Here is a 25,222-nt window from a genome sequence, read left to right as displayed (position 1 = left end):
GTATTAGAGTAACATCAAATGAAAGGTGGAGGAGGAACATTAAAGTAAAATTAAAAAAAATATTGCATTTCCACTAAACCTTACTTATCTTGCTTAGACTATATATTCATATTACATTCTTTCACTTAACCCAGTGTTTCTCAAAAATAAAATGAATAAATTGTGTATTCTCCCAGATGCTTTCCCTAATAAATGTTTTGTTCATATATTTGTGCCTTTAATTCTGCCCTATCTTCTTCACATTTGTTGCAGTCTAGCAGTATATGCCTCTGTTTCTTGTACATTATAATCAGTGCATTATCCAGTGGGATGTTTTCCTATTCTGTGCAATGTTGTATTTAAACCAGTGTGACCCATTCAGACGTTAGACTAACATCTCCTCCCTTAGATTAATTTAGAAATTGACAGATTATAACATTTAAAAATAATTCAGTCCCAGCATCATCACTCCAAACATCTAAACAATCATTAAAACGAACATATTAATATCATTTATCGCAATTATTTCTGGGGCAATGTATTGCACGACAAAAAGATGTTATCGTGACAGGCCTATCTGATGCTGCTGGTCAATGATGGAAGAGCTTGTTTATTTTTTTAAACTGCACTCAGGCAGAAGTGCCAGGTACAGATTGGAAGGCAAGAGTGACTTATTGACTTAATACTATGATTGACTTTCATAAGTTTTTTAGATCTCGGAGACTGAAGGAATTCTTTGGTACAACTGAAATATCTACTCTATCTGATGATGCTCCTTCTGTTACTATACAGCGCAGTGTCACTTCTAATTCATCCAGTTGTCATTTTCCTTTTAAAAAGAAGTTAAACTTTATTCCACCTCGTAACAGGAATGCATCTTATACACTTTCTGCAGGTTCGTTGAAGCTGATGTTAAGACTTTGTGAAACAAACAAAGATAAGAGACAATATAAAGCATAATAATTTGTATAAAGCGGAGAGGGATGCTTTATTTTAAAAGAGATTCTGATGTGGTTTTGTTCCCTGCTTTGGGCTATAGTGCTTCAACAAGCTACAGATTATGTGAAGTAAATTAGGAGACAATTGGATGATTGTGTTTTTTTTATGAGTGTTTACCTGCTGACCCTACTAGTAAATTGAAAACTTACGTTCATTCTAAATTACAGCATCATTTTAAAAATGGAGAATTCAGCAATAGTGATTATTAATTTCTTAAAGTTGATTTTCCGGTTACACTTTTGATATATAATGTATTTTCCGGACTATAAGTTGCACCTGAGTATAAGTCGCATCAGTCCAAAAATATATCACGATGAGGAAAAAAAACATATATAAGTCGCACTGGACTATAAGTCCCATTTATTTAGAACCAAGAGAAAACATTACCGTCTACAGCCGCGAGAGGGTGCTCTGTTTTCAGTAGTGGACTACAGGAGCACTGAGCAGCATAGAGCGCCATCTGGTGGCGGTAGACGGTAATGTTTTCCCTTGGTTCATTTCGCTTGGTTCATTTCAAATTAATTTTGATAAATAAGTCGCACCTGACTATAAGTCGCAGGACCAGCCAAACTATGAAAAAAAAGTGCGACTTATAGTCCGGAAAATACGGTACACTCCCTAAGGTTCACTAGGGTTTGGATACCCCTTCGAAGGGTCGTCCTATTGTAAGTGGCATTCTTTTGTGGATTACTTCATTGGAACTGAAGTCCATAAAAATGTTACAGTTGAAACTGCTGGTTTTGAAGATGAACTTTATTCACTGTGACTTTAGATGATGTTTGTTTGTTAGGACAGATTTACACAGAAGATGCTTGATGCATTATTGTGTCACGTTTGGGGATGACGTCAGACCTGAAAGTGTTGGATCTGAAGATGATCTACTGACTGTGAATCTTTTTGTGAACGCGTAGATTAGATGATTGATTGAAACTCTTCCTGCATACAGTACAGTTATACGGTTTCTCTCCAGTGTGGATCATCAGGTGCCGCTTCAAATGTGGAGCTGTAATAAAAGTCTTCTTACAATCAAAGCACTTATATTCTCTCACACCAGCGTGTCTCTTCTGATGTACTTTTAAACTATGCAGTTGTGAAAAACTCTTTCCACACAAAGAACATGAATATGGTTTCTCCTTTGAATGAATTTTCAGGTGTTTCTTCAGTACTGAGGACCACAAAAATGTTTTTCCACACTGATCACATTCATGCAGTTTCTCTCCAGTGTGGATGTTCAAGTGTTTCTTAAAGTTTGATGATTCTGTGAAACTCTTCCCGCACTGATCACATGTGAACAGTTTCTCTCCAGTGTGGATCCTCATGTGAATCTCAAGACCAGGTTTGCTTCTCAAACTCTTTCCACACTGAGTGCAGGTGAAAGATTTCTCATCTCTTTTCCTCTTTAAAACTTTCTGTTTGGTTTGAGAGTGACTTTTTTCTCCAGTTTTGACATGTTTGTCCTCCTCTTTATTCAGTTCTTCATGCTCCTTGTTTTCTTCAATCAACTCTGGAATTAAAGTACAAAATGTTTAATTTTCAGTAAATCCTAAAAACAAGAACTCTGAAGAAACAATGGAAAGTAGGGAATTTCTATATGTATACAAGTTAATATTATCATTTTGATGCATTTTACATTACCTTACTGACCCTGAAACTTTCCAACTACACAATTATCTAAAATTAATTTTGTAAAAAAAAAAAAAAAAAAAAAAAAAACCTAGTTTAAGTTTCCTCATTATTTGCTGCTTCAACTATATTATTGTACAGCTTTTATTTTTTTTCCTACTGCAACAAAATTAAAACTGCTTAAAGTTTATATTCGTATTGTTCTTCCGCCTCATTGAAGGATGAAGAATAAACACCAACCTGTTTGTTCTTCAGTCTGGTTCATTCTGCAGGGTTCTGGATCTCTCATGTTCTCTCTGTTCTTCAATAAACTCTGTCTCTGCAGATTTCACTTCTTCCTGATGCTTTGATGCTCCTCTTCACTTGTAGACTGATGGGAATATTCCAGCATTTATTGATGAACTGCAGTGGGAGGAGCTTCACGAAAGGTGTGATAGTTGTGGGAGGAGCTTCACTGAAGGTGTGATTGTTTGTGGAGCTTTATTGATGGAGTGATTATTGTGGGAGGAGCTTCACTGAAGGCAATACTGTTGTGGGAGGAGCTTCACTGAAGGAGGAGCAAATCTGCCAAAATTAAAGATAAATCAGTTACTGAGTTTATGATTTTAAACTAATTCACAACTATTTAACTCTTCATGTTCATTTATCTATGCATCTTGTAAAGTAACTTTCTAGTAGATTAATCACAATATGTTTTATACTCATTCACAAGTTATATCCCTTTTTTATTTAAGAATTTAATTCACACATTTATATTCCTACATTTATCTTATCTTACATTTATATTGAGACTGAGAGACAAATATTGAGGAAAACCTTGGGGGGAGAGGCACACAATTAAAAGACATAAAATGAAAGAATACAGAAATATATGTTAGAAATTTGATACTTACCTAAATCTACAGAAATAAACAATTAAAAAGGATTTTCATCAGCTGATAATATTTATGAGTCTCAATAAACACTCATTAAAAAGACATTCAGGATCAGCAGCAGATCATCTCACTTTTGATACAAGTAACGTTATCTGTTAAAATGGGTAGTGATTATTTGCATATGAATAAACTGCTCAATTAAAACATAATATGATCGTCTCATAAAATAAATAATTAATATCTATAAAGAAAGACACTACATCACTTACAGCACCCACAATTGTTGCATATTGATCTAAACATAGTTTGAATTGCTAATAACCAAAACACATTTTTTTTGGTATGTACAGGAACTGGCAGATTATAAAACCGTTAAAAATAAAGAGCATTCAGTTCCAGCATCATCAACCAAAACATCTCAACAATACAAACGAACATATAATTCTCTCAGATCTGATCATTTTCCCTCGCATACTCGAGGCCTGCTGATAAATGTTTTAGTCAATAAACGAAGAAACAAAACAATTAAAAAATTACCTCTTTGTTGCTTAAACGGTTAAGTGTGTTTTACAATAAAGTAAACACGTGAAGTACCGCGAAACGCTCGCCTCACGAGACTCGACCATAGACTGTATGGACTCGACGCTGGCTGTGAGCGCGCGCTAGATGACGTCATCATCTTCTTCTTCCAGGTTTAATGGCGGTTGGCAACTCATCTCAAAGGTGCATTACCGCCACCTACTTTACTGGAGTTTGGGTATTAGAGTAACATCAAAGTCCTTTCAGGCAAGTCGTGCCACTCGGCCGCCATCTTGGCAACGCCTCCGGGCAGCTATTTCAGAATAATAAGACCAGCTCCTATCTAAATGAATGAACAGAGAGTCAGAACTGCACTTTCACTGGTCACTGGGACATAAAAAGAGCATAGAAACAGCAGTGAAATCTGCTAAAAATCGCTGAAAAAAATTGATGACTTTGCCCCAAAATAAGGTTTAAAACCCCTTTTCCCCCACAGGTTATACCTTTACTAAGCATGCGCAAGGGTTCCTCAACTGTCCGCATACGTCAGTGGAACCAGACGATACGCTTAAATGTTTCCCGGCTTGACTGTTAGAAGCAGATGATTGGCTTTCCAGCGGGAGGGGTGGGACATGTGCACACAACCGCCATCTTTGCCTTTACAGGTTTTCCTTGTATAGTTGTATTGAGGATTGAGGAAGTGACATGTCTCTTATAAACTGTCTCTGGTAACATCAAATGAAAGGTGGATGATTAAAATAAAATAAAACCTTTTAAAATAAAATTAAACTTTTCTTATCTTCCTTAGAATATTTATTCGTATTCAATTATTTTTATTTAACCCAGTGTTTTTCAAAAATAAAATGAATAAATTGTGTATTCTCCCAGATGCTTTCCCTAATACATGTTTTGTTCATGTATTGGTGCCTTTAATTCTGCCCTATCTTCTTCACATTTGTTGCAGTCTAGCAGTATATGCTTCACTGTCTCTTAAACATTACAATCAGTGCATTATCCAGTGGGATGTTTCCTATTCAATCAATCAACAGCACACACAAAGAAACAAACATAATGTGGTAGAAAAAATATATAAATATATAATATATTCAACATCACACGATCAGGGGCCCAGTTCAGTAAGGAGGTTCAACCAACTAAGAGTTAAAACTTGAACTTTGAGTTGAATTACTCTCAAATTGAAAACTGAGTTTTTGGGTTCAGAATAGCTGAATTGTGTAAATTCAGTCAACTCTGAGTAGGCCATGGCAACAGGCAACAGCTCCAGCCAAAAATACGTCTAAAATACTTCAGACTCAATACAAGTTTAATTCTTATCACTGCTATAATATCCCAAGTGAAAACTGGCAGAATGGTAGGTAATTGAAGTAAAACCCCCTTAAAAATAAAAGTGCTTCACGATGCCAGAAGAACATTTTTGTCTAAATAGTTCCATAAAGAACCTTTAACATCTGAAGAACCTTTCTGTTCCACAAAAGGTTCTTTGTGGTGAAAGAACGTTCTTCAGATTATAAAAAGGCAAGAAAGACATGGTTCTTTAAAAAACTGCGCCCGGTTCCCCGATAACGCTCACTCTTAGCGCGCTAAGAAGACTCGAAAGATATATCTTACCAAAGTTGTTTATGTTCCTAAGTGTGTTCCCCGAAGTGTCCCTTAGGAAGTTTCTTAGCACGCTGCCTCTTACGTCTGACGTTACAAAGGCGCTGTCCCAAGTAATGGTGCTGAATTAGTTGGCATTGATTGCTCAGGAATCGATTTTCCACTTCACGCGAAGGTGCATTACAGCGTTAAGAAAGACAACACGTTCTATGCAAATTAAACATTCCTCAAATTATTCCCGTAACATTTATTTCAACATAGTTTAAGTTATCAGTAAAATATAGACTATAAATTAAATGATCAAATGGTCAATAATATGTTCACATGATATGTTGTGATGGTTAGACGTACCGGGTATCCCTCGCCAATCATACACCCTCCTTATCCCGTTGTGCCACTTGTGCGCTTCTTGACATGGGTTTAACGACTTCTAAAAATTATGTAATGCACTTTTATATTAATGGTAAGGTACTTTACAATCTGAGTTGATTGGCAAGCAGCTGCAGTTACTTCTGTTTAATGCGGTATTGATTGTCATTGGTTAATGTTTTCAATAAAAAGCAACCTATCTACAATGAACAGAGAGAGAGAGTTAGATACAGAATATGCTGGGGAAGCATCGTAAAAAAAAAGGGCACCAAGCTTCTCGTCAGAGGAACTTGAAGTTTTGCTGGACCTTGCCACCAGGTCGGAGATCACACCCCTATGGTCCACTATAACCTGCAAGTTTATGTCCACGTATCCCTTTCGCGATATGTACGCCTGATCAATCACTGATGGATTGGCGATAGGGATGAGTGTGCCATCCACCAAGCCCAAGACTCTGGGGATGCCAGCAATGGCATGACAGCAATGCTGCACCTCCTGGACCTCCTGACGTGTTGCAGGCAGCAGGATGTAATCCCCGGTATGGCACAGAAGGGCGTTGGTGACAGTGTGGACGCACCTCCACACCGAGGTTTTAGGCCATAGCCCTCTCCCACGACCTCGATGAAGCTCCCTGTAGCAAAAAACCTTAGCGCTGCAAGCAGCTGGACTTCAGGGCTTAAAGCTAAATTTTGCCGCGTTAGCCTGGCAAGCGCAGGTCTGAGAAGGTCCAGCAGCTCCATAACGAGCTGTCTTGGGAGGTGAATTTTTTTTTTTAATATAGCCACGTCAGGCAAAAGGGCTTAAGTTTTGCAGAATAAATAAAATGACATGGACTAAACAGCTTCGCGGCCGGCGCCGTCTTTGATTAAATACAAGGACACATTGGATCGCTGCCATAGTTGGTCGCTTACTGGACACCACCATGCTTACTAGGGCTGTCAATGAATATTCTAAATTCGAATATGTATTCGAATAGTTAAAAAAAACAAATTTCGAAGGTGACAATTAATATTCGAATAAAAAAAAAGTGGAAAAAAAGGCCCGCGGTAGTAGAGGCGTGGTTGTCTGCTTTGCGAGTGGGCGCCCTAGCGCGCCTGAGGGTTCAGGGACAGGTCACAGCCTCACAGGAGTCGCACTGTCTGGCACAGCATCACTGCTGAAAGTTGACGCGTCTTCATGGAAGATGACAGCAAGTGCAGAGCCCAACTCGACCGCAGCAGAGAAAATGAGGTAAAATTGTTGACCAGCGAGATAAAGTTGTATGCAAGCTATTTAAGATACAGTTAGCAGTTAGCATACCATTCGACAACTAGCAACATGAGGTCACATCTCAAAAATGTGCACCCAAATGAGCATGGCATAATGTGTGGAACTCCAGCTAAACAGTCACGTCTTGACACTTAACGTTACTTTGCATCGCTCGCCACAAGCACTTTGCAACACGACAAGAGGCCATAATGGATAAAATAATTTAGTTCATTTGTAAGGACATGAGACCGATCAGTATCGCGGATGGGGCAGGCTTCGGGGAGTTCTGTCAAGCAATGGATTCGAGGTTTGATTATTTATCGTTTCATGTCAAGGAAAAGTTCCATGTTTACCACAGCACAGCTCGCTCGGAGCATTCAATGTCAGTTCTATATGCTGTAAAACTTCAACTTATATTAATAATATTTGTTTCAATCACTGAATGAAGCCTGCTATATTTGGGACAACAGTCGCGACCTAAAACTGCTTGCACAAAAATTTGTTTGTTCATTTAAACCATTATGCGCAGAGAACGTGAGGGTGAGAGAGCGTGAGGTCTGCAGTCTTGACCATTAGTTGATTTCCTTGTTTTTGTGTAGGTAATACGTTGTCATATATGTTTAAACTTAAATAGACTATCTATACAAGTAGTTATGTCTCTTTGTATTATTTTTGCCTGTTATTTGACGTAATCCGCGTCATTGACAACATGCGCAACCAGATGTTCGAATATTCGTGTATTTTTAAGAGGAAATATTCGAACGTCAATTTTGAACAATTTTGACACCCCTAATGCTTACCCATTAACAGATCTTAGCCATTTAGAGCCAAATTGTTTGCCAGATTTAAATTATTAAAAGTGATTGCCAATTTAAATGCTTTAATGACATTACGAAATAGCCTAGGCTAATTACCACCATATTAGTTCTGATACCAAATAAAGTCAACTTCATAAATAGGCCTGTATCCAATTGGTCTTAAAATGTCAATAAAATAAAATCATTGTTGAGCCACAATATTGTCAACATACCATTTGTTTGACTTGTACTGCGCTGCGCTGATTTCTAAAGACCGCTGAACAGTGGCAGTGACTAGAGTCTTGAGCTCAAACAACGCTAAGAGAGAGCTACGAATGGTCCAGACCAACCTTACGAAAGTGTGACTTACAGAAGATATACTTAGCATACGAACGTGTCGGGAATCGTGCCATAACGTTAAGAGAGAGGTTAAGGAATAGGTTAAGAACTACTTAGCGATAAGAACGTTTTGGGGAACCGGGCCCTGAATGTTTTTTTTTGTGGAACCAAAAATGGTTCTTCTATGGCATCGCTTGAAAAACCTTTTGATGCAACTTTATTTTAAGAGTGTAGGCTATTTATTTTCATGGTATCGCATGGGCAAAATAAATAAATAACTAAAATAAAACAAAATAATTTAAGTGCATATTTAATATATGCCCTCTGGTGGCTGTAGACGGTAATGTTTTCCCTTGGTTCATTTCTCTTGGTTCATGTCAATTTAATTTTGATAAATAAGTTGCACCTGACTATAAGTCGCAGGACCAGCCAAACTATGAAAAAAAGTGTGACTTATAGTCCGGAAAATATGGTACACTCCCTAAGGTTCACTAGGGTTTGGATACCACTTCGAAGGGTCGTCCTATTGTAAGTGGCATTCTTTTGTGGATTACTTCTTTGGAACTGAAGTTCATAAAAATGTTACAGTTGAAACTGCTGGTCTTGAAGATGAACTTTATTCACTGTGACTTTAGATGATGTTTGTTTGTTAGGACAGATTTACACAGAAGATGCTTGATGCATTATTGTGTCACGTTTGGTGATGACGTCAGACCTGAAAGTGTTGGATCTGAAGATGATCTACTGACTGTGAATCTTTTTGTGAACGCGTAGATTAGATGATTGATTGAAACTCTTCCTGCATACAGTACAGTTATACGGTTTCTCTCCAGTGTGGATCATCAGGTGCCGCTTCAAATGTGGAGCTGTAATAAAAGTCTTCTTACAATCAAAGCACTTATATTCTCTCACACCAGCGTGTCTCTTCTGATGTACTTTTAAACTCTGCAGTTGTGAAAAACTCTTTCCACACAAAGAACATGAATATGGTTTCTCCTTTGAATGAATTTTCAGGTGATTCTTCAGTACTGAGGACCACAAAAATGTTTTTCCACACTGATCACACTCATGCAGTTTCTCTCCAGTGTGGATGTTCAAGTGTTTCTTAAAGTTTGATGATTCTGTGAAACTCTTCCCGCACTGATCACATGTGAACAGTTTCTCTCCAGTGTGGATCCTCATGTGATTCTTAAGACCAGGTTTGCTTCTTAAACTCTTTCCACACTGAGTGCAGGTGAAAGATTTCTCATCTCTTTTCTTCTTTAAAACTTTCTGTTTGGTTTGAGAGTGACTTTTTTCTCCAGTTTTGACATGTTTGTCCTCCTCTTTATTCAGTTCTTCATGCTCCTTGTTTTCTTCAATCAACTCTGAAATTAAAGTTGAAAATTTTTAATTTTCAGTAAATCTTAAAAACAAGAACTCTGAAGAAACAATATAAACTTGTATACATATAGAAATTCCCTACTTTCCGTTATCATTTTGATGCATTTTACATTACCTTAGTGACCCCGAAACTTTCCAACTAAACAAAAATCTAAAATAAATCAATTTTGTAAAATAAAAACCTACTTTATTAAAAGTTTCCTTATTATTCACTGCTTCAACTATATTATTGTGCAGCTTTTTTTTTTTCCTACTGCAACAAAATTAAAACTGCTTAAAGTTTATATTCGTGTTGTTCTTCCGCCTCATTGATGAAGGATGAAGAATAAACACCAACCTGTTTGTTCTTCAGTGTGGTTCATTCTGCAGGGTTCTGGATCTCTCATGTTCTCTCTGTTCTTCAATAAACTCTGTCTCTGCAGATTTCACTTCTTCCTGATGATTTGATGCTCCTCTTCACTTGTAGACTGATGGGAATATTCCAGCATTTATTGATGAACTGCAGTGGGAGGAGCTTCACTGAAGGTGTGATTGCTGTGGGAGGAGCTTCACTGAAGGCAATACTGTTGTGGGAGGAGCTTCACTGAAGGAGGAGCAAATCTGCCAAAATTAAAGATAAATCAGTTACTGAGTATATGATTTTAAACTAATTCACAACTATTTAACTCTTCATGTTCATTTATCTATGCATCTTGTAAATTAACTTTCTAGTAGATTAATCACAATGTTTTATACTCATTCACAAGTTGCATCCCTTTTTTATTTGTTAAGAATTTTATTCACACATTTATATTCCTACATTTATATTATCTTTCATGTATATTGAGACTGAGAGACAAATATTGAGAAAAACACACAATTAATAGCACACAATTAAAAGACATAAAATGAAAGAATAGAGAAATATAATTTCAGAAATTTGATACTTACCTAAATCTTGTACAGAAATAAACAATTAATAAGGATTTTCATCAGCTGATAATACTGATGAGTCTCAATAAACACTCATTTAAAAAAGACATTAAGGATCAGCAGCAGATCATCTCACTTTTTATAAAAGTATCTATCTGATCTATATGCATCTAAGTGGGTAGTGATTATGTGCATATCAATATTTGTTGAAATACTATAAAACTGCTCATTTAAAACATAATATGATCGTCTCATAAAATAAATAATTCATATATATAAAGAAAGACACTACATCACTTACAGCACCCACAATTGTTGCATAATGAACTAAACATAGTTTGAATTGCTAATAACCAAAACACATTTTTTTTTGGTATGTACAGGAACTGGCAGATTATAAAACCGTTAAAAATAAAGAGCATTCAGTTCCAGCATCATCAACCAAAACATCTCAACAATACAAACGAACATATAATTCTCTCAGATCTGATCATTTTCCCTCACATACTCGTCGCCTGCTGTGATAAATGTTTTAGTCAGTAAACGCAGAAACAAAACAATTCAGAAATTACCTCTTTGTTGCTTAAACGGTTAAGTGTGTTCTACAATAAAGTAAACACGTGAAGTACCGCGAACTGCTCGCCTCACGAGACTTCGACGCTGGCTGAGCGCGCGCTAGATGACGTCATCTTCTTCTTCTTCCAGGTTTAATGGCAGTTGACAACTCATCCCAAAGGCGCATTACCGCCACCTACTTTACTGGAGTTTGGGTATTAGAGTAACATCAAATGAAAGTGGATGATTAAAATAAAATAAACATTTCTTGCATTTCCAGTAAACTTTTCTTATCTTCCTTAGAATATGTATTTGTATTCAATTATTTTTACTTAACCCAGTGTTTTTCAAAAATAAAATTAATGAATTGTGTACTCTCCCAGATGCTTTCCCTAATACATGTTTTGTTTTATATATTTGTGCCTTTAATTCTGCCCCATCTTCTTCACATTTGTTGCAGTCTAGCAGTATATGCTTCACTGTTTCTTGTACATTACAATAAGTGAATAATTCAGTGGGATGTTTTCATATTCTGTGTAATGTTGTATTTAAACCAGTGTGACCCATTCAGACGTGAGACTAACATCTCCTCCCTTGGGCTTCTGCCCTTCCTCATGTTTATGACTACTTGATTACTGTATAGATGAAGTCCTGTATCCGCTGTGTTCCAATATTCCTGCCATACTTTAAGTGAATGTTGCTTTATGATGGTTTTGACCTCTGCTCTACTTATTGGTACTTGTACATCTACTGTTTCATGCTTTGTAGAGTTTTTTGCTAGCATATCCACAACTTAATTTCCTTCCACCCCTACATGGACAGGAACCCAAAGAAAGGAGACAGCAATTCCCTTATCTCTCCAAACATCTAAACAATCATTAAAACGAACATATCAATATAATTTATCGCACTTATTTTCGGGGCAATATATTGCACAACAAAAAGATGTTATCATGACAGACCTATCTAATGCTGCTGGTCAATTGCGGGAAAAGCAATTTAAACCGCTCTCAGGCAGAAGTGGCAGGTACAGATTGGAAGGCAAGAGGTTCAAGAAAAGATATAGAAGGGGTAAACAAAAGAGGGTCTTTGCTTCCTCCACAGTTGACAAGGAGCAATCAGAGGAAACGGTTATGAATTACTCAGATAAGTCTCTTTCTAGTTATTGCATATTTACTCTTAGTAAAAGATTTTATTTTATTCCTACTAATGAGGCTAATGACTCTGATACTATGATTGACTTTCATAAGCTTTTTAGATCTCTGAGACTGAAGGAATTCTTTGGTACAACTGAAATATCTACTCTCTCTGATGATGCTCCTTCTGTTACTATCAGAGTATGTGAGCAGAGCTGAGCGGGAAGAATTTGCGCTCCACGCTCAAAGTATTTCATAATTACTCCGCTCAAGCTCCGCTCTGGGTGTACAATTTTCCGCTCCTCGCTCCCTCCCCCACTCCGTCCTTATACGTCTCGCTCCGTTTTCGCACCACTGTATTTTTATTTATTTTTTTAATAACACCAGTCTCTGATCAGAAGATGCATGTAGTGTAAAAACGAATACACAGTACTAAGAGAAGAACATCCCTGAATGTGTTCACAACCCAGCAGAACAGTGTGGCCTTGAAAGTTTTCATCTACAAAACTTCCCACGATACCCAGAAAACTGTGACCTCGTCGGCTCGTCCAAATATCAAGGGCCACTGAGAGTCCATTGCAGTTCTGTAGCAGAACGCGCAATTTATTCTCCAACTCTAATAAAGCATGTGGCATGAGTGTGTCACGGACCGTGCTATAGCAAGGTGGGGTGTAGCCAGGCTGTGCAATGTTCGCAAAATAGCACATCCCTTTTCTTTCTCCTTTGGTGAGTGGCTCATAGTCCATGTAAATCATTTTAAAGAAAGCCTGGTCTAGTTCACTCTTCCTCTCCTGTGAAATATTTATTTTTGTCGTTCTTTGTTGAAAGAAGCCTTTAAATTTACTGCTCTGTGTCTCTTTACATGTTTCCTGTGATTTTTTCTCTGCAAAAAATGTAAATTGAACATAAATATGGCGCTAAAATTAAATGTAAATAATAAGTAGCCTAAATGCCAATACAATATTTACAAATGTATTAATTCTGCATTGGTGGTTTAGGTTGTTCAAGCTGAATAATACCAACCTTCAGATTTTTTTTCCACGTGTGAGCGAAAAACTTAATCGTGTTTCCTTGACACATGTCTTTTAAGATTCCACAATGAATCTTTTGACGTTGCAATCACCTCCCCGCACTCGCGTTCTCCTTTGTCATCACTACCTTTTATAATACTTTTATATTTTTTCCCCTTCCTCACGGTAATATTTCAGAAACTCCATTTTTCTGTCTCTCTTTACCTGTGCTTACTGCTTATTACCAACTTATAAAATCGCCCATCATATAATGGAGATGCACAGGTGGAAATCGCGAGGGGGTCGGTAAAAATATAATTAAAATCATGTGATAAATTAATTAACATGATATATACTTTATATAAATGTTTGTGAAAGTACTAATAAAACAATACAAATGCAAACAAATGCAAAATATGATTAGAAACATTTTGAGTCCCCCTCCGTCTCCTGACAGTGGTTTGGTCCTGGGACTCCTGGCTCGTGATTGGTAATTGAGTGATAGTGGAGCGTTTCGGAGCGAGAGAAAAACACAACGCTCTGACATTTAAAAAATCAGCTCCTCGAACCCATAGATATCATGCTCGCACCTGGCAAAATCACGCAACTCCGCTCCTCGCTCCGCTCCCACTCCGCACCGCTCACATACTCTGGTTACTATACAGCGCAGTGTCAATTCTAATTCATCCAGTCATCGTCTTCCTTTTAAAAAGAAGTTGAACTTTATTCCACCTCTTAACAGGAATGCATCTTTAAACACTTTCTGCAGGTTAGTTGAAGCTGATGTTAAGACTTTGTTAAACAAACAAAGATAAGTGACAATATTAAGCAGGGCTCGACATTAAGGCTTGTCTGCTTCTCTGGGACAAGTGGATTTTGTGAAGGGGCAAGTGAATGAGATTTTACTTGCCCAACCGGACAGGTTACCTGATCCAAACTTAAATAACAAACAATAACTAAGGCAGCACCAAAACTTTGGCCAGAATGATTCAGATTTTATTACTTTCAGTGTGAACGGTTATTAATAATGGATAATGTATTGACAGTATCAATGTTGTGTCAGTTGAGGCTTTTGCAGTCTGTTTGACTCGCGGAGAAATCAACAGAACACACAAAGAAACAAAAATAATGTGGTAGAAAAAAAATATAAATATACTATATAATATATTCAACATCACACGATTAGGGGCCCATTTCAGTAAGGAGGTTCAACCAACTCCGAGTTAAAACTTTAACTTTGAGTTAAATTACTCTGAAATTGGAGTTTTTGGGTTCAGAATAGCTGAATTGTGTAAGTTCAGTCAACTCTGAGTAGGCCGACTCTGAGTTTAGCGCGTGGACCACGACTATGAAAAGCCATAATCAATGGAGATCCGAAATGACGATTCACCATGGCAACAGCTCCAGCCAAAAATACGTCTAAAATACTTCAGACTAAATACAAGTTTAATTCTTAACATTGCTAAAATATCCCAAGTGAAAACTGGCAGAATGGTTATTAAAGTAAAACACCCTTAAAAGTGCTTCATGATGCCAGAAGAACATTTTTGTCTAAATAATTCCATAAAGAACCTTTAACATCTGAAGAACCTTTCTGTTCCACAAAAGGTTCTTTGTGGTGAAAGAAGGTTCTTCAGATTATAAAAAGGCAAGAAAGAGATTGTTCTTTAAAAAAACTGAATGTTTTTTATTTTTTATTTTGTGGAACCAAAAATGGTTCTTCTATGGCATCGCTTGAAGAACCTCTTGATGCAACTTTATTTTTAAGAGTGTAGGCTATTCATTTTCATGGTATTTCACAGCAAAATAAATAAATAAATAAAATAAAACAAAATAATAATAATTTAAGTGCATTTTTCCTGCTTTCCCAGGTTTGACAAACCTCCCATTCTGAAACTAATTTCAGGGTTAACATAATCAGAGTTTCCACTTAATCTCCTTTCTGAAACGGGCCCCAGGAGTGATGTTTTCTTGACTTTCAGCTCGATTGCAAATGTGTTATTGATTTTGTACAACTTTAGTTAAACAAGTAGTATTAACTGACTTACATTTTAGACAGATTAGTATCATTTTTGCTCCATTTCGCTAACAAGAATTCTTCTAAGCAAAGCCAAAGCAGAGCAGTTGTGCATCTGCAAGCAACACACAACAGTGTTTCATTACTAAATTATACATTTTTGAACGAGTCAATAATTCAGTGAGCCATTTATAAAAACGGTTACTTGCTTCATTTATTGAATAAATCACACATTTGAACAAATCGGTTGAATCAATGATTCACTCATTAAAACAGTGACTTGCCCCCACCTACTGGTGGTTTAATTTCATATTTAAACATATCATTGCTTTTTCCCAACATTTCATTTTTGTATGTCAAAAACATAAAACATAATCTAATAACATTATTTAAGCATTTGGACAGCTGGAGTTTGTTGATACTGATTTAATTTGAATAGTAACAACCATATGTCTTCTTTTTCTAACTTAATGTAATGATAACATGTTAGAATTCAATGTAAATGAAGACATGTACATTTAATCAGTTTAGGAAAATATTGTCCTTTATAAAGTTAAGTGCAACAGCAATCAATTTAAGGCGAATATCAAAAATATGCTGATTAAAGTCATTCCTGATAGAGCACTGATGAGACTGCTTCAGAATAAATTGCATTTGTCCCCCTGACAAGTAACTTTTTTACGCGTACAAGCGAATGACTGATTTTCTTGTCCAAAGGACAAGCTTGTGTCGAAGTTTAATGTCGAGCCCTGTGAAGCATTTAATAACTTTTAGAAAGCGGAGAGGAATGCTTTCATTTATTTTAAAAGAGATTCTGATGTGGTTTTGTTCCCTGCTTTGGGCTATAGTGCTTCAACAAGCTACAGATTATGTGAAGGAAATTAGGAGACAATTGGATGATTGTGTTTTTTTATGAGTGTTTACCTGCTGACCCTACTAGTAAATTGAATACTTATGTTCATTCTAAATTACAGCATCATTTTAAAAATGGAGAATTCAGCAATAGTGAATATGAATTTCTTGAAGTTGAAATCCCGGTTACACCTTTGAATTACACTCACCTAAAGGATTATTAGGAACACCTGTTCAATTTCTCATTAATGCAATTATCTAATCAACCAATCACATGCCAGTTGCTTCAATGCATTTAGGGGTGTTGTCCTGGTGAAGACAATCTCCTGAACTCCAAACTGAATGTCAGAATGGGAAAGAAAGGTGATTTAAGCAATTTTGAGCGTGGCATGGTTGTTGGTGCCAGACGGGCCGGTCTGAGTATTTCACAATCTGCTCAGTTACTGGGATTTTCATGCACAACCATTTCTAGGGTTTACAAAGAATGGTGTGAAAAGGGAAAAACACCCAGTATACAGCAGTCCTGTGGGCGAATGCCTTGTTGATGCTAGAGGTCAGAGGAGAATGGGCCGATTGATTCAAGCTGATAGAAGAGCAACTTTGACTGAAATAACCACTCGTTACAACCGAGGTATGCAGCAAAGCATTTGTGAAGCCACAACACGCACAACCTTGAGGCGGATGGGCTACAACAGCAGAAGACACCACCGGGTACCACTCATCTCCACTACAAATAGAAAAAAAGAGGCTACAATTTGCACAAGCTCACCTAAATTGGACCATTGACGACTGGAAAAATGTTGCGTGGTCTGACGAGTCTTTGATTTCTGTTGAGATATTCAGATGGTTGAGTCAGAATTTGGAGTAAACAGAAAGAGAACATGGATCCATCATGCCTTGTTACCACTGTGCAGTCTGGTGGTGGTGGTGTAATGGTGGTGTGGGGGATGTTTTCTTGGCACCCTTTAGGCCCCTTAGTGCCAGTTGGGCATCGTTTAAATGCCACAGCCTACCTGGGCATTGGCTACTTCCAGCAGGATAATGCACCATGTCACAAAGCTCAAATCATTTCAAATTGGTTTCTTGAACATGACAATGAGTTCACTGTACTAAAATGGCCCCCACAGTCACCAGATCTCACCCCAATAGAGCATCTTTGTGATGTGGTGGAACGGGAGCTTCGTGCCCTGGATGTGCATCCCACAAATCTCCAACTGCAAGATAGTACCAAGATGGCGGTGCTTCCACACGCAGCGGCTTCTCGCTGTCCCGACAGAATGGTGTTTTTGTGTTTTTTGTCTTGTGAGTCGCAGTGTTTTTGTACGTCGTCATCGCGTCTACCTGCGCATACAGTCGCAAGTTTCTGCTAGGCTAACGGCTAACCCACACAAGCCATCTATCCCGACCATCCTAATGGCTAATGTACGCTCGTTGGACAATAAACTGGACTACATTCAACTCGGATGACTGTAAGAGACTGTTGTGTTTTTGTGTTCACGGAAACATGATTCAGCAACAGTGTTCCAGACTGAGCTATTCAGCTTGACCAGCTGACGTGCTATCGACCGGACAGAGCTCTCATTGGTGTAAACACCAAACCCGCCGCCGCGGGTTTTTCCTCCCGCGACGACGGGCTTTGTGTTTACATCCATGACGTGATACTATTGTGATCAGCAAACACTGCTCACCCCTGGTGGAGTTTATGATTATTAAGTGCCGGCCGTGCTGTCTGCTGAGGGAATATACTGCTATACTGCTCATTTTGGTGTACATTCCCCCGATCAACATCATCAGCAACAGGAACGACACACTAAATGAACTGTACCAGCACATCAGTGAGCAGCAGACAGCACACCCCAATTTCTCATAATAGCTGGGAATTTCAACCATGCTGACCTAAAGAGTGTGTTTCCAAAAATACACCAACACATTAACTTTCCAACACGAGGTAATAACATTTTGGACTTTGTTTACAACACACAAAGAGGAGCTTACAAAGCCTTCGCTTTCTTCGCTCGCTTTGAGCAACAAAACAGCACCACTGCACAGAAGACTCCTCCTCCTCCCGGCAACCAGGTGATGACGCTGACCCCAGACAGTGTGAGGAGATCCTTCAGCAGGATCAATGCACGCAAAGCTCCAGACTTCAGTTCAGCATTCAACACAATCATCCCTCAACAGCTCATTTACAAACTGATCCAGCTGGGGCTCAACACTTCGCTGTGCAACTGGCTGTTGGACTTTCTGACTGGAAGACCGCAGGCAGTACGGGTCGGCAGCAACACATCCAGCACCATCACACTGAACACTGGGCCCCCCCAAGGATGCGTGCTGAGCCCCCTCTTCTTCACTCTGCTGACCCATGACTGCACACCGTCACACAACTCCAACCTCTTTATTAAGTTTGTAGATGACATGACTGTGGTGGGTCTCATTAGCAACAAAGATGAGACAAACTACAGGAGTGAGGTGAGCCGCCTGGCCAAGTGGTGCAGTGACAACAATCTCTCTCTCTGAACATGGAGAAGAAGAAGGAGATTGTTGTTGACTTCAGGAGAGCGCACACTCAGCACATTCCTCTGACCATCAATGGGGCGACTGTGGAGAGAGTGAGCAGCATCAAGTTCCTGGGTGTGCACATCACAGAGGACCTCTCCTGGACTGAAAACACAGCAGCACTGGCCAAGAAATCACAGCAGCGTCTCTACTTCCTCCGCAAACTGAGGAGAGCCAGAGCCCCATCCCCCATCATGTACACCTTCTACAGAGGCCCATCGAGAGCATCCTGTTGAGCTGCATCACTGTGTGGTATGGCGCCTGCAACGCGTCCTGCCGAAAGACTCTGCAACGCATAGTGAGAGCAGCTGAGAAGATCATCTGTGTCTCTCTCCCCTCCCTCCAGGACATTTACAGAACCCGTCTCACCCACAAAGCCCTCTGCATCACAGGTGATCCCACTCACCCGTCACACAGCTTCTTCAGCCTGCTGCCATCAAGGAGGAGACTGCAAAGTCTTCAGGCCAGGACCAGCAGACTGAAGGACAGCTTCATCCATCAGGCTGTCAGGAAGCTGAACTCCCTCCCGAACTTGCCCCCCCTCCCCTCCCCTCTTCTGCCCCAGGCACCACTGAACTATGAACCCCCCAGATCACACATCCCCAGGAACCCCACTCTATCTGCCATTTGCCTTGCGCTGCTTTATTTAACTTTATTTTTAATTTTATTAAATGTCTTTTTTAACATTCCCTTATTATATAGTTGTATCTACATTTTATATTTGATCTAGATTTTTAGGCTTTAATGTTAATGTTATCTGTATGCACCGGGGTCTGAGGGTAACGCAATTTCGATTCTCTTTATGTATGTACACGTGGAAATTGACAATAAAGCAGACTTGAACTTGAAAAAGATGCTATCCTATCAATGTGGGCCAACATTTCTAAAGAATGCTTTCAGCACCTTGTTGAATACACGCCACGTAGAATTAAGGCAGTTCTGAAGGCAAAAGGGGGTCAAACACAGTATTAGAATGGTGTTTGTAATAATCCTTTAGGTGAGTGTATACACTCCCTAAGGTTCACAAAGGCTCAGATAGTCCTTCGAAGAGTCATCCTATTGTAAGTGGCATTCTTTTGTGGATTACTTCTTTGGAACTGAAAAAATACCCATACCCATTGGAACCGATAAAAATGTTACAGTTGAAACTGCTGGTCTCGAACATTAACTTTATTCACTGTGACTTTAGATGATGTTTATTTGTTAGGACAGATTTACACAGAAGATGCTTGATGCATTATTGTGACACATTTGGTGAGGATGAGACGTCACACCTGAAAGTGTTGGATCTGAAGATGATCTACGAACTGTGAATCTTTTTGTGAACGCGTAGATTAGATGATTGATTGAAACTCTTCCTGCATACAGTACAGTTATACGGTTTCTCTCCAGTGTGGATCATCAGGTGCCGCTTCAAATGTGGAGCTGTAATAAAAGTCTTCTTACAATCAAAGCACTTATATTCTCTTACACCAGAGTGTATCTTCTGATGTACTTTTAAACTCTGCAGTTGGGAAAAACTCTTTCCACACAAAGAACATGAATGTGGTTTCTGCTTTGAATGAATTTTCAGGTGATTCTTCAGTACTGAGGACCACAAAAATGTTTTTCCACACTGATCACATTCATGCAGCTTTTCTCCAGTGTGAATGTTCAAGTGGTTCTTAAAGTTTGATGATGCTGTGAAACTCTTCCCGCACTGATCACATGTGAACAGTTTCTCTCCAGTGTGGATCCTCTCATGTGTTTTCAGGTCTCCTGACCGACTGAATCCGCTGTTGCAGTGTGAACACTTGTACGGTTTCTCTCCAGTGTGGATGTTCATGTGCATCTTAAGGTTTGCTGATTGTGTAAAACTCTTCCCGCACTGATCACATGTGAATGGTTTCTCTCCAGTGTGGATCCTCATGTGATTCTCAAGACTCTGTTTGCCTCCCAAACTCTTTCCACACTGAGTGCAGGTGAAAGATTTCTCATCTCTTCTCTTCTTTAAATATTTTTGTTTGGTTTGAGAGCGACTCAAATGTTTTTCTCCAGTTTTGACATGTTTTTCTTCTTTATTCAGTTCTCCATGCTCCTTGTTTTCTTCAATCAACTCTGGAATTAAAGTACAAAATGGTTAATTTTCACTAAATCTTAAAAACAAGAACTCTGAACAAACAATGGAAAGTAGGGAATTGCTATATGTATACAAGTTTATATTATCATTTTGATGCATTTTGCATTACCTTAGTGACCCCGAAACTCTCAAACTACAGTTATCTAAAATAAATTTTGTAAAAAAAAAAAAAAATACCCAGTTTATTAAAAGTTTCCTCATTATTTGCTGCTACAACTATATTATTGTACAGCTGTTTTTTTCTTTCTACTGCAACAAAATTAAAACTGCTTAGTTTATATTCATATTGTTCTTCCGCTCATTGATGAAGGATAAAGAATAAACACCAACCTGTTTGTTCTTCAGTGTGTTTGATTCTGCAGGGTTCTAGATCTCTCATGGTCTCTCTGTTCTTCAAAAAAAAACTCTGTCTCTGCAGATTTCACTTCGTCCTGATGATTTGATGCTCCTCTTCACTTGTAGACTGATGGGAATATTCCAGCAGTTATTGATGAACTGCAGTGGGAGGAGCTTTTCTGATGGTGTGATTGTTGTGGGAGGAGCTTCACTGATGGTGTGGTTGTTGTGGGAGGAGCTTCACTGAAAGTGTGGTTGTTGTGGGAGGAGCTGCTTCACTGAATGTGTGATTGTTGTGGGAGGAGCTTCACTGAAAGTGTGATTGTTGTGGCAGGAGCTGCTTCACTGAAAGTGTGATTGTTGTGGCAGGAGCTGCTTCACTGAAAGTGTGATTGTTGTGGCAGGAGCTGCTTCACTGAAAGTGTGATTGTTGTGGCAGGAGCTGCTTCACTGAAAGTGTGATTGTTGTGGGAGGAGCTGCTTCACTGAAGGTGTGATTGTTGTGGGAGGAGCTTCACTGAAGGTGTGATTGTTATGGGAGGAGCTTCACTGAAGGTGTGATTGTTGTGGGAGGAGCTTCTCTGAAGGAGAAGCAGATCTGCCAAAATTAAAGATAAATTAGTTACTATAACTAGTATTAGAGTTTATGGTTTTAAACTAATTCACACCCGTTTTAAATCTTCATGTTCACCTATCTATGCATCTTGTAAATTAACTTTCTAGTAAATTAATTGGAATGTGTTTTCATATATACTCATATACAAGTTGTATCCATTTTTTATTTTTTATGAATTAAATTCACATATTTAGATTCCTACATTTATCCCAGCTTTCATTTATATAATATCATTATAATCTATTGTATCTGTTAAAGTGGGTAGTGATTATTTGCATGAGAATATTTGTTGAAATACTATACAACTGCTCATTTAAAACATGATATGATCGTCTCATAAAATAAATAATTCATATCTATAAAGAAAGACACTACATCACTTACAGCACCCACAATTGTTGCATATTGAACTAAACATAGTTTGAATTGCTAATAACCAAACACATTTTTTTTGGTATGTACAGGAACTGACAGATTGTAAAACCGTTAAATATAAAGAGCATTCAGTTCCAGCATCAACCAAACATCCAAACAATACAAACGAACATATAATTCTCTCAGATCTAATCATTTTCCCTCACATACTCGTCGCCTGCTTTGATAAATGTTTTAGTCAGTAAACGCAGAAACAAAACAATTTAAAAAAATTACCTCTTTGTTGCTTAAACGGTTAAGTGTGTTCTACAATAAAGTAAACACGTGAAGTACCGCGAACTGCTCGCCTCACGAGACTCGACGCTAGCAGAGCGCGCGCTAGATGGCGTCATCCTCTTCTTCTTCCAGGTTTAATGGCAGTTGACACCTCATCTCAAAGGCGCATTACCGCCACCTACTTTACTGGAGTTTGGGTATTAGAGTAACATCAAATGAAAGTGGATGATTAAAATAAAATAAAACCTTTTAAAATTAAAAAATTAATTTCTTGCATTTCCACTAAACTTTACTTATCTTCCTTAGATTATATATTCGTATTGAATTATTTCACTTAACCCAGTGTTTTTCAAAAATAAAATGAATTGTGTACTCTCCCAGATGCTTTCCCTAATAAATGTTTTGTTCATATATTTGTGCCTTTAATTCTGCCCTATCTTCTTCACATTTGTTGCAGTCTAGCAGTATATGCTTCACTGTTTCTTGTACATTACAATAAGTGAATAATTCAGTGGGATGTTTTCATATTCTGTGTAATGTTGTATTTAAACCAGTGTGACCCATTCAGACGTGAGACTAACATCTCCTCCCTTGGGCTTCTGCCCTTCCTCATGTTTATGACTACTTGATTACTTTATAGATGAAGTCCTGTATCCGCTGTGTTCCAATATTCCTGCCGTATTTTAAGTAAATGTTGCTTTATGATGGTTTGACCTCTGCTCTACTTACTGGTACGTGTACATCTACTGTTTCATGCTTTGTAGAGTTTTTTGCTAGCATATCCACATCTTAATTTTCTTCCACCCCTACATAGACAGGAACCAAAAGAAAGGAGACAGCCATTCCCTTATAATGCAGTGTGAGAAGCAAGTGGAGTATTTGATAAATGATGTCTTGTCTACATGATTGAATGCTTAATAATGCTGATGAACTGTCTGAGGCTATAACAACACCTTGGTTCTGATTATTTTCTTCCATCCACCCTAATGCCAGTAAAATTGCTACTAACTCTACAGTGTAAACTGACAGGTAGTCTGTAGTCCTCTTTTTGACTACTACACTATACCGAGGAATAAAAAATGCTGCACCAGGAAGGCCTGTTTTCCGACTGCTTTGATCCTGCCGTAAATATTAATAATTCCTCTTGATACTGCTTTACATAATTTTGAACTATTATACACTGTGGCATTATGTTTTTGTTTTCTTTTAGTATTTGTTGTAAGCTTATATAAACAGATGGCTTTATAAATTTCCAGGGTGGCATCGTTAATATTGCCACAGTGGGTCCTATTTGCAACTGATTTAGACCTGCATTTTGAGCCTTAGCATTCCCCATCCATCTGAAACCATAAAAAATGCTTTTATTATGCTCTTTGCATTCTTGCAAGACTAAATGCCAAATACGCCAAAATGATCTTGACTTTCCTAATACGTAGCAGCATCTCTCCTGCCTCCACCTGTAATGCAGTTACTGGTAATATTTTAAATGCTCTGGTGCCTGCTCCACATCAAGCTGTTTAAGGTTAGATTCGGATGCTGATATAAACGCTAAGCACCCATTGTCAATTCACTTAATATAGAATTAAATAGAATAACAATGTGTAGAAAATGTAAGAGAGATCATGGAAATGAGTTTAATACAAATATTATTACACTGAAGATCCAGACAGACTCATCTGAGCTTCTTCCTCCTCTGTTCCAGCTTTACATTAAACACAATGATCATCTGCTTGAATACTAAAGCAACATTAATCATTCAATATCATGTTTCTAACACACATGCTGCATTATTTGATTGTAAAGTCTGAGTCTCTTCACCTGTATGGATCACATTTACACATTTATCACACATTTATTTCTCCTCATAGACACAGTAGTGATTCTGTGGATCTTCAGCTGATGTTTACTGCTCCTCTCAAGACCACTTCACTTTATGATACACAGCATTTATCAGCTTCTGGTGATTTAACTCCTTCTATACTCTAAGATTGAACAGAAGAGAAGACAATCAGAGTTCAATAGAATAAAGTATTAATTAGTTACTATATTTCAATCACAGTAAAAAGTTACATTAAAAGCCTGTAATCAAAGTTGTTGCTAACTGAGCAGAAGTGTTTAGCTGAATCTAAATTGTGTCTAATTCTTCACTTGTGTGTCAAGAAAGCATATAATAAGTGTGATAATGCAGATGCAGCCGGATGTTATCACAGAATAAGTCTCTTCAGGAGGACACAAGTCCTGATCACCCTGTCGGGTTTATTCTGTGATAACAAGCGGCTGGAGCTACATTATCTCTTACAGAAAGTAAGTGTAAAGTAATGTGACGTGTTGCTTGTCAAAGTAAAAACACACAAGAGACAGAGACATTGATCATGTGATGCTGGACGACTGTGAGCTGAAGCTGAATCTGCTCTGATTTTACCAGCGTTTTCCTACAATCTGAACAAATCTATTTCAAACTCTAATGATTCACTATTACTGATCTCATTAATAAAGCAGCTGTTGCTGTAGAAAGCTGTGACAGTCTGCTTTTCTTCTCTTTCCTCCTTTGTGTTCAACATTTTTATCAACTTTACATTTCATTCTGACACAAACCCTTTGAAATAAAGCTTGATGATCATTTGATCAACTCTTTTCACTAATATCTGAAAGTATATATTTGTTCACATATCAGAGGTAAATGAATCTCTTTAATATCACAAAGTGAAGTTTAC

General features: G+C 38.1%; 2 protein-coding genes and 1 long non-coding RNA gene across 8 annotated transcripts in view; 1 reads left to right on the top strand and 2 right to left on the bottom strand.

Annotated features, from left to right (window-relative positions):
- LOC132159398 (gastrula zinc finger protein XlCGF52.1-like) overlaps positions 1–22,624 on the bottom strand; it is a 192,214-nt gene extending 169,590 nt beyond the window's left edge. The window contains exons 1-3 of one of the 6 annotated variants that reach the window (XM_059568898.1): positions 11,233–11,329; positions 10,679–10,741; positions 10,086–10,348 (exon numbers count right to left, since the gene is read on the bottom strand). In XM_059568898.1, the coding sequence (XP_059424881.1) occupies positions 10,086–10,134 (49 nt within the window). In that variant the 5' untranslated portion in view covers positions 10,135–10,348; positions 10,679–10,741; positions 11,233–11,329. Of the gene's footprint in view, positions 1–2,841; positions 3,046–10,085; positions 10,349–10,678; positions 10,742–11,232; positions 11,377–21,235; positions 21,296–22,508 lie in introns of those variants that run through there. The other 5 variants (XM_059568899.1, XM_059568901.1, XM_059568897.1 and 2 more) reach the window with 5 other exon arrangements.
- Positions 12,438–16,245, top strand: LOC132159435 (uncharacterized). The gene is made up of 3 exons (XR_009437847.1): positions 12,438–12,540; positions 14,027–14,176; positions 16,126–16,245. It is a non-coding gene; the product is annotated as an uncharacterized LOC132159435 (long non-coding RNA).
- Positions 20,015–21,106, bottom strand: LOC132159236 (gastrula zinc finger protein XlCGF49.1-like). Its single transcript, XM_059568778.1, has 2 exons — positions 21,083–21,106; positions 20,015–20,881 (listed from the first exon to the last, which is right to left on the bottom strand). Exons 1-2 carry the CDS (start codon positions 21,104–21,106, stop codon positions 20,087–20,089), a joined length of 819 nt encoding a protein of 272 aa, XP_059424761.1. The 3' UTR covers positions 20,015–20,086.
- Positions 22,625–25,222: the final 2,598 nt, after the last annotated feature.

The sequence above is a fragment of the Carassius carassius genome, chromosome 16 (genome assembly GCF_963082965.1).
Source record: "Carassius carassius chromosome 16, fCarCar2.1, whole genome shotgun sequence".
Classification (NCBI taxonomy): Eukaryota; Metazoa; Chordata; class Actinopteri; order Cypriniformes; family Cyprinidae; genus Carassius; species Carassius carassius.
Note: the sequence above shows the minus strand (reverse complement) of the source record. Positions and strands in the feature narration are given on the sequence as shown.